The 14,640-nt window shown below is 37.4% G+C and overlaps 2 protein-coding genes across 2 annotated transcripts in view; one reads left to right on the forward strand and one right to left on the reverse strand.

Moving 5' to 3' along the window:
• Nucleotides 1-14,332, reverse strand: part of TIMP4 (TIMP metallopeptidase inhibitor 4) — a 29,800-nt gene extending 15,468 nt beyond the window's left edge. The window contains exon 1 of the mRNA XM_074914353.1: nucleotides 13,994-14,332. Coding sequence (XP_074770454.1) covers nucleotides 13,994-14,123 — 130 coding nt within the window. The 5' untranslated portion in view covers nucleotides 14,124-14,332. The remainder of the gene's footprint in view (nucleotides 1-13,993) is intronic.
• Nucleotides 1-14,640, forward strand: part of SYN2 (synapsin II) — a 191,284-nt gene that overhangs the window by 113,285 nt on the left and 63,359 nt on the right. The gene's annotated exons all lie outside the window — the stretch shown is intronic.

Below are 14,640 nucleotides of genomic sequence, written 5' to 3' on the forward strand. Positions count from 1 at the left end.
ACACACGTTTATAATCAGAATTAGCTTTGCCCCAAAAAATTTGAAATGAAACTTTTAAAAGTATATTGACAGGAAACGATAGATGTAAGTTACTAAGAAGTTATGACCAAGTTTGTGGCAATGACTCATGCAGCTCTTTTTTTTTTTTCTTATATTTTATTGCCTTAGGTTAGCCTTTTCATTTAATTACCTAAAATATGAGGAGTGTTTTTTGAGCAGTTATTTCTACCTGTCTCTTTAATGTGCGACACAAGCTGTTGCCGGATGCTCTTAATCTTGTAGGGGCAAAGAATAAGAGTCACAAGGAGAGGGATCTAAATAAAACTGTATTGTTGTTGTGTGGATGGGTCGAGGATGGCATCCCAAATATTCATGGGAACAGATAGAAGAAAACATCCAAATGTACAAAAATAGAAAACAAAAGTGTTTTTCTGAAATTACATATGAATCAGAGTATGCAGCATGAAATAAATCAGAACTATGAACATATAATGTGTATGTACATAATTTTGAAGGCCTCTATATTCAAGTGAATTTATAAATATATATATAAAAAAAAAAGGTCCATTCACCAAACTGAAAACATTCACATATACAATATGCAGCTGGTTTTGTTCACCTTTCTACTGTAAGATTACTTAAAACTTCTATCAGAACTTTTTTTCCTTTTAGGGGTGCAGTAGCTTAAACTTGCTACATAAATGTCTCCAATTCCTGGAAGATCACACCCAGAATATGGGTCAAGGGTAAATACCACAGTGACAAGTGTAGGAGCCCCAACTCCCTTGAGTTTATTCAAAACTTCATGTTTCAATGCAAAAGTTCTTGTCCGAAAGTCTTGTTGGGTTTTTTGTTGGTTTTTTTTGGAGGAGGATTCCTTTTTTTAATCAAAAGCATATATAGAGACTCTTTTTTCTCAGAAGAGTCTCTGAAAGACATTTGCTGTTCTGGATTTTGCCTCATCACAAACACTTTTGTGAGATCCAACAGTATTTTATATATCCAAAGGAAGTAAATACCACTACTACAGAAATTGCAGTAATTCTGATTAATTCATCTCTGTTCCTGCACTGTAGCAGGTCAGCTGTTCTGATCATAGGCTACTGAAAGCATGGTTGGAATATGACAGTGGCTGTACTGCGTCGCGGGTTTATACGCTCACTGAAAGCATTTATCAAGAGGACATTCATGAGAGTAGAGTCCAAGCTCTTTGTTTGAAGGTGTAAAGGTCAAGTTTCTAGGTCCAGTGATCTAAAATAATTGCATAGTAAACCAGGAATCAACTGAAATGAATCTAGGTTTTACAGGCCATATATAGGGTTGTTCTGTGAAATGGCTTTTTCTGTTCCTGTAATGATGTGCTTGTATTACTTCCAGGTGTATAGTTTTTCCTTCATTCTGAGATCCCCATTCTTGTTCTGAATAGTGGAGAGAGGAAGGGCTTCTTAAGTACTTATGCTCTTTCTGTTACCCTCAGTATGAAATGGGGGTTTTCTTCCTATTTAATTGAGTGTATCAAAGTAGAAATTCATAGAAAATCCTCAGTTTACCTGCTTGTAAATCTTGCTGGTGCTAATACAACTTTATGCCATCTGCTAAAGATACACCTGTCTGTTTTTAAGAACATAGACTCCTCATTTGAATTAACTCTAAAAAGCTTTTCTTAACTTTACAGCCTTAATTTGTTTTATGGTGTCATAAGGGAAACCTCCAGAATCGATTCATTAACTGCTCAATTACATAATACTGATGACTTTCGTTTGAATACTGGGATAAACTACTTTGAAATAGAGACTGCAGGACAGCGTGGTAGTGCTACAGGTTATATTACAGCCAGAACAAAACTCAGCCAAGAGTTGTCTGTTAACAAACAGTTGCAACCAAAGGATAGGTGATTATCTTCACCTATTTTACCTATAGGATTAAGAACAAAAGGGTTTTATTAACACCCTGTCACTCTATTAGTGATCAGCGCAATCCAGGACCACCCCCTCCTTGTAGTATACAAGTGCTGAAATATTTTGTATTCTGTAAAAGAATGGGGGCAAATCTGGTAGGGAGATTTTCAGCAGTGCCCATCCATCTTCACTTTTGGAGGTGAGTTAGCTCAGTGGATTCGGTGCGAGACTGGAGAGGAGAGGAAGCTTGAAATCACAGAAGGGACTGTAATTCATTCCTTAGAACCAAAGAGCTGCTCCAGGTGGAATTTCTATGTTCGGAGTAGTCTGGCCAGCATAACGCAATTGCAGGTCAGATTTGTTTCCAGTTTAAGTCAGGCATCTATCTGTAACTGGCCAAGACAGTTGTGTGAACAGCCAGAAAGCAAACAAATCTCTGTGAGCAGAGCTGGCATCATCTACTGTATTCATCTAAAGTCATGGTAAAATAGTGCTAGGACTCCAAGATAAAGCCCAAAGATAGGGTATAGACACACTATTTCATTTACCTTCTTTGTGTCTAGATGCCATAGATATTATACCCAGTATATTACGGTCCAGTCTTACAAACTCTTGGTCTCTTGAAGAATACTGGTAAGTAATGTGATCAAAACTACAAGAGGAAACCAAGAACAGTTTCAAATACTTGGGTTCCATGAGTACAGAGATATGACAAAAAATAAATTTATTCTTTAGATTGGAAACTAGAGATCTGATATGCTTAACTTTTCTTGCAGGGAGGGAAAAGAGTTAGCAGGCTAGGGAGAGTAATCTTAACCTCACAAAAGAAGGGGAATCTGCAAAGAATTTGTCACAACAGACAAAAATTAATGAACCCACTTTAAAGCAATACTGAACAGGATATAAAAGATAGAATCGATAGCTTGGATAGAATTCTAAATAAAGTAGTGTGTACTTGCTACTGATTTATATTGCTTTCAAAACCTCTGAAATGTACAAGACATTATAAAAGTCTTACTCCATACTTTAGAGCAACTGTCCCATTTGTACAGTATTACCACTTTCCCTATGCAGCTCTACCATATTTTTTACTAATTATGCTAAATTGCTCAGTTATATAATAGACTGACTCACCACATTTGCTTATTGTAAAGCTTTGAGTTTCACCAATGAAGAAAGCAAGTTAATTTGCTTAAATATTCGTTCATTAATATGCATTCATATTAATGCATGGAAAATATTATAATTTCTCAAAATATGTATGAAAGGAAGAAAGAAGTATTTAGCAATACAAAAGGAGCATTGTAACTTTGGTTTAAGCTCACAGGCATTGCTAATTCTGCCAAAATAAAATAATTTGTCCAAAAGAAGGCAAAAGTTATTGGTTGATTGACATTAAAATAATGTTGTAAAATAAGTAATTAAATACTTAATATGTAACTTTACGTACACTCTGATATTTTCTAAGCAGATTATTTCAGAGAATTGGAAAAACTTTTTAGGAGAATGAAGATTTTTATTTTCTTACATTTGCATTTCGGTATTTGATTTGCACATCTTAGCTTCCAAAAGAATTAGCAGTAATGCAGTCTCAGTTATTTGAAAATGCTGAAAAAGAGGTGTGAAATACAGTAGATGTGCCTGTACTGTATACAGGTACTCGAGCATTCACATGCTTTTCACTTAGTAAGAGAATATGTGTATCCACTGATATGGTAAGTAGTGCTGGAAATCTTTGCGTGTATTAAACGATGTCGCTTGGAGCAGGGATCATGGCTGCTGCATTTTAATGAAACAAAGTAATGAGTAATACTATCGAGTGCCAGTACCATGAGAATAATGTTATGGCTTAATAAGTTGCCCTTAACTTGAAATGTTTAAGGCCTTTTCAAAGCAAGTCCCTTAACAGCAAATACTCTGGTTTCTCTGTTCGTGCTGAAGGATTTGCCAACTCTAGTCTCATAAAAATGCCATTATTTTTTATCCTGTTCCCATTTATAATTTTCTTCATTTTTCTCTGCTCTGAATCCAAAAGAAGGCTTTGCTGGTGCTATAACTCCATTTCACATACTTTGAGTTGAAATGACCTGTACTGCATGCAGAAAGGTCTGTACTCTATGTTTTCAGAAACTACTTTTTATTAATTCAGTTATTTGGTTTTCAGCTTGGAGGCATGTAAATCCTTATCTTTACTTACAATAAGTAATCCAAGGCAACTCATAGGCAACTTGCACTTTTTCAAATTGACTCAAGTGTATTTGTGGTCTTTCAGAATCTGGTTGTTATGAATTTACTGGAGCACTGAAAGGGCTTCATCTTCTCTTCTGTACTAATTTAGGTTCCATCCATTTAATGCAAGATATGTCTGTTTCATTCTGTTCTTCTATTTTATAAAGGTATCTTTTTATGGTTTACAATGGCTATAATTCTTTCTATGTCAAGAACTTCCAGTCAGCTAGAGACCACCTCTGCCATGGGTGTCCAAATGCTTTACCATCAGCTGATTTTGTTGTGGTTTCTTTAAATAATTTGCTGGCCACCATGATCACCTCCATAAGATAGTTTCATAGTATTCGCATATTTTTGTCTTCTGTAGTTGGACTGTAGATATAGTTAGACTCTAGATCTTGCGGGGGTGGGAGGGCTAGATTGGAAGTTGAGTCTAGGTCCTGAATGAAGTCTGATGCATTTTGTCAAAGTGGTTCGTGCAGTGTTCATGGGAGATCAGAGATGACCTAGATTCCCACGGGAGTGCTGCCAAGTAATTGATGATAATACTAGTTTGGTGATGAGCTAGACAGAGCAGCAAGACTGCTGAGAATAAATCTGGCAGATCTTTCCCATGTCTGGTGTTGTCACCGCCATACAGTGCAGGTGTTCCATGCAGTTTTTGTTTTTGATGCTTTACAACATAAAGGAGATTGCAGCCATTCTTTTGTTGATTCTGTTGATTTGTGAATTATTATGCAAGCTTTTAATTGTTTCAGACTTCAATAGAGAGATCGATGATTACTTCAGGCTATCTGCTGAGATGCCAGATCATCCTTACTCTTTTGAGCATAGAAACCTAACATTAAACCCCTATACTCTCTTGTCTCTTTTGAGAACCAGGCAAGATGCCATTGAATGATCTTTAGACAGCTGAAAAAAAGATCAAACGTGTTTAGCAAACAGCTTATCTATCAATTTATCTTTCAACAAGACAGACCAGCAAACAGTAGTTTCATTTCCAAACTGTGACATCACTCCGATGTTTGAAGCACTAGTACGATTCTAGATATAAACAGAATGCAGTAGCAGCAAAGCTGGACCAATATTCAGTAAATCTGAAAAAATCTTTTCCTCTGTGTTTACGGGTGGATGTCTTATCTGCAGGTCTACACTGTTAATAGTCACTCTTTTTCCACAGCTCCTACACCCAAAGTCAAAGAATCTTCAGTTCAAAAGATGTTTATGCTAGTTAGGATGTAAAGGCAATTTTATTTTTCCTGCTTTCTATTTTAGTTTTCTGATATTCCATCAATAAATGCTTATATCCACCTGTAAAGTAGCTAAATCAGCAGCACAGTAATTAACTGAACCACAGTTTCTGAAATCACAGGGAAAAAAAATAGTGGAACTTACTGAACTACTTGGACACAAGTGTTTTCGATCTGTAACCACAGAGTTTGTTGAAGAACATAACTAAAAATAGTAGGCTTTTTTCCTTATTCTTGTAAAGCAACATATGGAAAAGTATTGCCTAGTCTTGGTGGTGCTTCCAGGTGCATGAGAAGGTAAGTGTGGTGATGTACCAATCATAACTGTAACTGAAAAATCAAATCCTTATAGTAAAGTTTTGTCACTTGGCTAAAAGAACTCCATGGAAATTTTTGAAGGGGAAGATTAATTTAAAGTAAGCGTTAGGCCAGATCTAAATTCTACTAGCCAAATACAAAATAGAAAACAAAGAGAAAAAGGAAGAGGTAGACCTACGTATTGGATATTGAAAGGAAAGGTCACAGATACATTTGAAAAGGTTCAGTACGATAATCAGCATGGGTCCCTCTACCCAATTAATACAGCCACTGTGCAAATGTTTTGGTTACACAGGACAGTAGCAAAACACCTTTCTTTTCTAGATGATAAATTAGGATATTTCATCATTCATTGTTATTCGTGGCATTTTTATTCAGAAAAAATTGCTTCATTCCAAAAACTCATCATCTTGAAAAAACCATGAATACTTCTGAAGTTGATAAAGCACATGCCAAAGATTATTTTATCACCATTTCATTATGGATATTAATTTGCACTGTTATACTTCAAGTGTAAATGCTTTGCAGAATTAGGTTAGTCTTTCATGTTTTATTAGCACAAAACCGTGCTAGTCTGCATCCAAAATGCATTTCCCTTTGAGGCTTTCAAAATGTAGGAGACCTATATTTAAGCTCATTAGGACTCTCAGGTAGGTCAGGATTTTGTGAATCTCTGTGTGTTTTTGGCTCGAGATGCAACAATTCCTCGTGTCAAAGGCAAGAGTTGATCAGGTTTGGTTGATCCTTGTTGAACAAGAAGATTGTGCGGTGTTTTTAATTAGAAGAATACATTAAATTTATGGGGGTGAGGTTTTAAAATCTAGTTTTTATAAACTTTCAAATAGAAGAGGTGAGTATATTTTTAACAGATGTGTGGTATTCTTTTAACTTAAATATTACCTAAAAAATAGCATGATTTCCTAATGTTGTTCAAGGTCAGTTTTATTTTTCTGCACTGTTTTTACAGCTGCTACTCATGTTACCAGAAATATTTCTCTCTACTTCACAAGCCTCAAATACCACATCATTTGACTAGTAATCAACATCTGCCTAATTTCAGCTGAAGAATAACACTCTCTTTATACTCTAAAGTCTGTAGAACAACATACGTTATGTTATTGTAGATTTCCATTCATAGCTGCATGCCCCTTCCTCCATGCGGAAGAAACCCCATATTATTGAGATACTTTTTAATGAGAAAGTTAGGGATTAAAGTTGGTAGATTAATAGGATTAAGAGTTTGGCAGTCTTTCATGTTCTCTGTTGTATATTATTTAATCTTTGTTTCTAAGCTTGCATTTTGTTTTCCACACAGCGTGTGTAGAATGTGTTTTTCGAAATCTTGGGGCTTAGACTCTTAGTGCTATAATGCACGCTTTTCAATAAAAGTAGCACAGTTCCTGAATTTTCTTATCCTGCATTTATAACATACTCAGCAATGAGCTGGTGTTACTGAGTTACTTCTAAATTAAGCAACTAGCATAATTCTTCTGAGATTTTATTTTACTACACAATACTCAGCTGTGTTTTTTTCACTAAAGCTGAATTATTTTACAGTTGTCAACTACATTCTAATTGACAGGATTTTTGTGCTCAGTGGATTTGGTTCCTTAAATTTCTGCCCTGTTGTTCCATTTCATGATGCCACCTCATTTTACAGCTACAACTTTTAAGCAGTTGGGAACACTGCCATGAAAAAGTTCAAGCAAAGGAGGGGAGAGTGACTGTGTTTTTCCAGACTGAGCCCCATTTTCATGCTTAAATGGCAGGGTTCTAAAGAACAGTGATTTACAGAAGATTGGAAATTATTTCTTAGAGTTGCATGATATTGGCAATGCAACTGACGTCTTGAATTTGGAACTGAAAAGTAAGTTAACTAGACATGGAATTCTGAAGTAAGTTCTCAAAATGTTTGCTTCTGTCTTAAAACCTCAAGTAGATATAGGGTTATTTGTAGATCTTATTCAGGTAATACTTCCTACTCCCAACAGGAAATTTGGTGTTTATCCTTGGAAACTCTTTCACTAATACTTTGTTAAATGTTAGCTGCAAATGGAAAGACTCAAACTGCTATTCCCATAGCAGCACTCCAACAATTCATTGAACATGAATACTGAGGTGCTTTACTGAACATTGGGCAAAGACAGGTACAAATACATGTAGCTGTAAGTAGTGATTAACAGCACGGTATCTCGGCAGTCTGTGCAGTCATTTCTTTGTAGGTTTGAAAGCATTTAGAAGTTTTAGGCTATGATGCCAAGAAATTTATATGTACTTCAGTTATATCTTAATTGTAATATGCAAGGATTTGTACCAGTGGTGGGCCTTTGCAGGGTTGCAGATATTTTTTTCTTTGTTAAGAGCTTCATTCTGAAGTGCATCAATACCTACTTTAAGCTAAATAACTTCCTGGGATTCTTGTTGTCTAGGGTTTTTTAAATTTTATTTGAAAATACTGTTAATGTATATGAAAGTATGCATAAGAGACAAGTAAGAAAAATTACTATCTATTTCTTTCATACTTACAGAAGTTAAGAAAGCTATCCCCTTTTGTATAACGGACTCTGGTAGGACATTATACAGCCAAAATAGGTGAAAGATGGTTTTGGTATTTAATATCATTTGCACGTCTGTTGAAAGGTGACTTAAGAGTAAAATGTCTATTTCTCAATAATTTTTGTTAATGAACTTAATATTAGTCATGTAACAAAAAGTGGACATTGGGAAGGGTGTGGCTGTGAATGATTCCTACATACCAACACTGTTTTCTGAACACTTATGGGACTATCAAGCATAGGACTGGAATTCAGCTTTTCTCAGCCACTTGCTGAGGACATGAAGGTAAGAGAATTGCCTCATTTTCATGAGGCATTTTTCATTTCACCTCTGCATTAAACCTACCGAACATGAATAACATTACTTTTGAGACTAGTATAATTTCTAGCTGGTTTTAGGATGATTCATTGGTTAATATAATCAGGGTTCTGAAAATATTGTTCTGGCAGCATGCTCTTTCAAAGGCATTAATACAGTCTTGCAACTCCATCATGATAATCCTTGCAAGAAACATGCTCAGGTGCTGTGCTTTTCCTGTTGTTTGAGAGAGCAACAGTCCAGTACATTATTTCTACAATCAAATTCACAATTCGTGGAATAGAAACTCAGCTTTCATTTCTGTGTGGGACCCCTGAAACAGTAGCTGCACAATCCTTTCCAGTCAGGGACAAGTTACTCTAGGAATACATCCATGCATTATTGTCACTGGTTTCCACTCTGGAGGAAGGACATTGCTATGAAGCAGCAAGATCTGCCTCTGTCTGGCAGGACAATAATACAAGTGCAGATCATATGCCAAGTACTATAATTTTTCCCTTCTATGGAGGAGATGTCTAAAAGACTGTAGGCAACTCCAGAATATGAACTGTGTGACCCCATGTCTGTCAGTGGGGTGCCTGAAGGCATGGCCTGTGACCCAGGATCCTGCCAGGGTCTGCCAGCAGCCACCCACAGCGAGGCCATTTGCCCGTTCCCTCAAACAACAGCTTCAAGGGTTGGGATTTTTTTACGGGAGACTCTTGAATCCCTCACAAAAGACTAATGTCTGTTGCGTCCCTGTCTTTAATGGTCTTTTGTTACACGGTGTGGTTATTACTGCTTGTATGAACACTGTACTCTCCCAAACACACAAAGTTTAGTTACGTAGCTGCTTAATTTTGTATCAAAACCCCCACTGAAGGTGCTCATCAACCGAAACACACGGGTACTCAGTATCTGCATAATCACACTGCTCACAGCAAGTAGACTCGTGAGATTAAGGATATGGTGACTGTATAACGTAATATAGTAAGAATAAAATAGAAAGTCTATTTTAATTTGACTGTTCACCTTTTCTCCCCTAACTTGGAAGAAGTACTGTCTGCATTTCTAATACATTTTCCAATGCTGATTTTTCCCATCAGGCAAAGTTACTTCCCACTTTAATAATGTACAAATTAATCCATTCCAGTACAAAACTAGATATTATATTGCAGAGAGGCAAAATCATGAGACACTGAGCCATGAAAGTTTTAATAAGAAATTGAATAATAAAGAAATAGTATATTGTAATTTTATCCCAGAGGAGCTGACTTTGAAAATTTAATTCTGGTATATTTAAATAAAATTTTTACTGTTTTTTTAAAATGTGATTAAAATTTAATGTATCATCTGGCACGTCTTTACAATGCCTGATCTCAGTGATCTTATGAGATTTTAACAGGCTGAAAATTCTGCCAAGCTCCAGCTGTAAAGCTTCCATCATATTTTGAAACGTGCCACTCTTCTCCAAAGCTATAGAACTATGCTCTGAAACTATATTATATATTTGTTTGTACTCAAGATCTGTTAGTAATTTCTGTTGGAGTGTGGTGCCCAATATTGAGTAAAAATAGCATTTCTGATAGATGTTTAAGAAAAACAACAGTAAGACAGTTTAAATCAGAAGGAACGCATCTAACTTTAAAGGTAGGGTACTGGTGTTACATAACTAAGAAATGCAAAGTATTTACATATTTGTTCTACTGTCCAAAAAATAACCTTGCTTATGCCTAAGTGGCAAAAACCAGCATGAATTAAAAGTGGCAAACTTTAGAAAGGAATCCGTTCTCTCCACATAAGTCAGTGGCAAAAGGGAAATCTGTTATCTTGACACTATCTGATAAACTCAATTGCATCCGTGGTTCTCTCCAAAAAAAAAGTCATTATCAGAGGAATTTTCTTGTATTGGCTTGAAACTATGGTGCCTGGCTGCTGAATTTGAAATGTGAAACAGCACATCCTCATCACATTTGATTTCTGCAAAGAGGCAGCCTCCTGGATTCTTCCGGGGGGTGGGGCTCAGCGCTGACAACTAGCATTGCAGTGCATGGAGTTGCTATTTCATACACCTCCCACCTCCATTTCCAGTGAAAGTCCTCTTGAGAAGTGTAGGTGTTCCTTGGGGTTTGAAGGCACTCCCCTTTAGGAGGGCCTCAGCACCATTAGAAGAACACAAGAGGAACGTATCTCCCTTTTTTTATAAAAGTTATGTATCTTCATGGTGCGAGGTACTTCCTACAAATGGGGATTTACCTCTCTTTGAAGTGAAATTTAAAACGACTGAGAAGTTCTTGAAACTGCTCAAATTGGTACATAATCACACCCTCTTAAGGCTAATCTGGGCAGGTCAACTAACAAACGCAGGGTCAGATAAACGGCAGGACTGGCATGGCACTCGTGATTCACTCCCCATCGTTACTGCTCTCCCTGCAGTGTACAACCATGTAGCACCTGCAGGGCTCCTCACTCTTTCTTTATATTCGGTTTGGCCAGCACCTTGCAGGACCAGAAGCTCTCTAAGTCTGTAAGAAAGCCTGTGATTTCTATCAAGCTACTCAGGTTGTGTGGTAGCTGTGGGCATTTAGAAAGAGATTAAAGCCACGAAGCCTCCTGACAGTAGAAGACCAAGTGTCACACCACTAATCATGTGAACAAAAGTGAAAAGAGCTTGTCCGACACTTACTTAATCTCTCTGCTTGTTTTTTTTTTTCTTGGGTATCTCATATAAATGCTAAGGTATCTGAGTGGCTTCACACATTCAGTTAGTGGCTCAAGTAATGTCTATTGATTCAACCCCCTCCACCTCCATTTTCACTCCACCCAAATCACAAGTGATCCTAAAGGAAATTTAAAATGTTACAGCTATATAGTGATACTGAGAAATAATGCAATAACTGAAATACATATAATGGTCAGTAGCTCTATGAGCAAGACTGAGACTTTGTCTCAGTTTTTACTTTACTGTGGAATTTAGAGGCGTGGTATGTTTTCTTTTTTTTTTAATAGGATGTGCCAGGTTTTTATTCTGCAAGGAAATACTTGAATGTGTTTGTGGGTACAGAGATGGATGAACATAAATATAATGAAAAAATTGAGTAGTCTCAGCAAATAGTTGGATTAGTATTCATCTCCCATAGATTTTAGTAGCTGAAGAGCTGTTCCTTCCTCTGTTTATCAATATTTTGAAAGTATGACAGTGTTGAAATTGAAGTACAGATCTTCAATTTAATCTTTAATCTTTTAAAAAACATCTTTAAGTATGATGATATTAACAGGAGAAGTTTGAGGTATGCTACTGCATGGCCTGGGTTCCACAGTCCCTCTTAAAGACCCGAGTGGCCGTAAGGACACAGGTGTGGCTTCACACCCGCCTTGCTTAAAACTCAGCAAACTGAGGAGGCACAGCCCTCGGTCTCAGGGATGGGGCTGTGTTCAGCAATCCAGCCGGGGGCTGCCCCCTTCCCCCGGGGCAGCCCCAGCCCAGCCCCAGCCCACCACCTTCGCCTAGACACGCTGGGAAAGAAAAAAAGTCTTCTGGCATCAGGAATGGACGAGCTGTCTTTGCCAAACTGGTTAGTGGGGTTTTCTTTTACACAGGGCAGACAACTCCACTGGTCTTCTCCAGCTCTTTTAAAGTAATTTTGCTCTGCTTATGCAAGATATTGTGGCCAAAGCAAATCAAATAATTCATCCATCAATGTTCAGAGCAGGTTTTATCTGTACATATATGCAAATGTATATATAAATATATGTATACACATATTTACATGAAGGAATATCTACATGTCTCTATCACTTTATAACATACAGAAATGCTATTTTTAAATGATGGATATTAAACAAAGGGATCCGTGATATAAACATTCCTTAGCCAAAAGATGCCGTTTACTTAAGTAGGAATATTTATAGAAGTGAGAGCTTGAGCATTAAGTCCAAATATAGTTTTATTTTACAATCTTCAGTACTTAAATAAAATGTAACATATATATAGCTATAATTTGTAAAATGTATCTAAGACTGGGATAAATCTAAATATATATCAGAAGAATGGCCAGAATGGCTTCCCTAAGGAAAACGGCTCATAATGAGTATTTTGAGTTTCCTCTATATTGTGAAATTGTTTATTTAGGAAAATCTCTACATTAAGTCTGTTGAAAAACTGTCATTTTCTTATGTATAGGAATGCAGCAGGCTAACACAGTTAAATGTATACGTATATAGTTAAGCTTCTGGTAACACAACTTCTATTTTCTTTCACACCTTAACCCCAAGTTTGTAATGCCTGGTGTAGGTAACTTAATGAAAAAGATTGCTTAACATGAGCAGATTAAAAACAATTTAACTGATGGCCACAAACAGAGCTTAGAGTTTGTCATGGCTACAAAGATTTTCTGTCAGGGTATAAAAGCAATTAATCAGTATGCAGAAGGTATTCCCTGCCCCATAGAGATGCTAATTTTGTGACACTTTGGAAACTCATGTTCTACATTTACTGTTCACACTAGATGGAAGCTAACCAGCCTTAGCTTGAGCTAATGAAATCAAAAGACTGCAAAATGTCACATTTTCTTATCCCCATGCAGTCTAATTTTGAGATCTTTAGTTTCTTTCTATAAGTTGTTTGACAACCACAGCGCTGATTGAGTATCATGAAACACAATTGTCCTAAAGACTGGAAAGTTATATTTATACAGAACTGCTGTAGCTAGTTTATCTGCAGAAAATAAAGGGCCTATCAGTTTTCTGCTCAAGTATTTTTTGAAAATGACAAAAAACCCAACCACCAATTAAAGAAATTGCAGTCTAGCAGAACAATGATCGAGTGTTTCAATATGTTATCACTGGGGACTGGGGGGGGGGGGGGGGGCGGAGGGGGCAAATTTCTTCTTTTTTTCCCCCAAAGTGCTATTAAAAATATCTATATGCACAGTTTACACATAGGAGACATATTTAGATAGAATATTCTGCTAGAGATACTGTTTAGAGTAGCCATTTGAAAGTTCAGGTATTCTTCCCTGCTTACTCTAAGTTAGGACCTAATAGGAAAGCCATTCCTATTAAAAAAAAAAAACAACAAAAAACAAGAAACAAAAAACAAAAAAACACAACAAAAAACAAACAAAACCAAACCAAAACACAAAAAACCAAAACAAAAACACCAACCCCAAGCCACTAAATAGTACAGCAATTTCAACACTTTGTAACCACGAAATGTCCTGGAAAACCAAGAAAAGCAGAACAGCTAGTACCATTTTTTCCCATAGCCCTCTCTTTAGAAGGGATCCCTGCAGTCATTCCGTTTTAAAATCCTTGGAGAGCCTAAGTCACCTGGTCGAACACGTTCCTCTAGAGCTGTTCACAACCCCCCCACCTGCAGAGCCGTGGGGGTGCCTCCGCTGGCTGTCCCCGCGGGCGCGGTGGCAGCGCGGGGCTGTGACTCACCCAGAGCCGAGTCGCAGATGAGCTGCTGCGGGTGCGCGGGGGCACAGCTGCACCCCTCCGCCCGCTCCTCGGGGCGCTGGGTCAGCAGCAGGAGCGCTGACAGCAGCAGGGTCCTGGGAACAGCGGTCATGTTGCCTTCGGCACAGCTAATCAGTCAGCCGGGAGAGAATGCTTTCTTACGGGTGGTTTTATATCTCAGCTTCCTAATGGCTAGCTGATTTCTTCCGCGTGCAGTTCAAATTCAACAGACGTGGATGGTTTAGGAAAGCCCTCTAATGCTCACTCCGAGTATACGCTTATGTTAACTGACTTCTAATTTCCCTGACATAGGACCCTCTTATTTATGGCCCTGACACTAACTCCTAACTCCGCCTTCCTTTAAGGAAGAAGCACATCATTGGTGAAAGTTATTGTACCAGAGGAGAGGTTACCTTAGCAAGCACTGCTGTGTTGCTGCTGTGAGTTAGGAGAACTATTAATAATGAAAAGCCTTTACAAAAACATCTTTTACGAGTATCTAAAAGCTGATTTTATGATCTTAGCAGGAGAAAGGTTTTCTCTTTTTCTAAATAGTAAAATTCCTTCCAGTCTGAATTTAAAAACTAGTTCTGCTACCTACTCTATTTTGGTCAAGTAAACAAAGCTGT

Source organism: Athene noctua, chromosome 10 (assembly GCF_965140245.1).
Source record: "Athene noctua chromosome 10, bAthNoc1.hap1.1, whole genome shotgun sequence".
Lineage (NCBI taxonomy): Eukaryota > Metazoa > Chordata > Aves > Strigiformes > Strigidae > Athene > Athene noctua.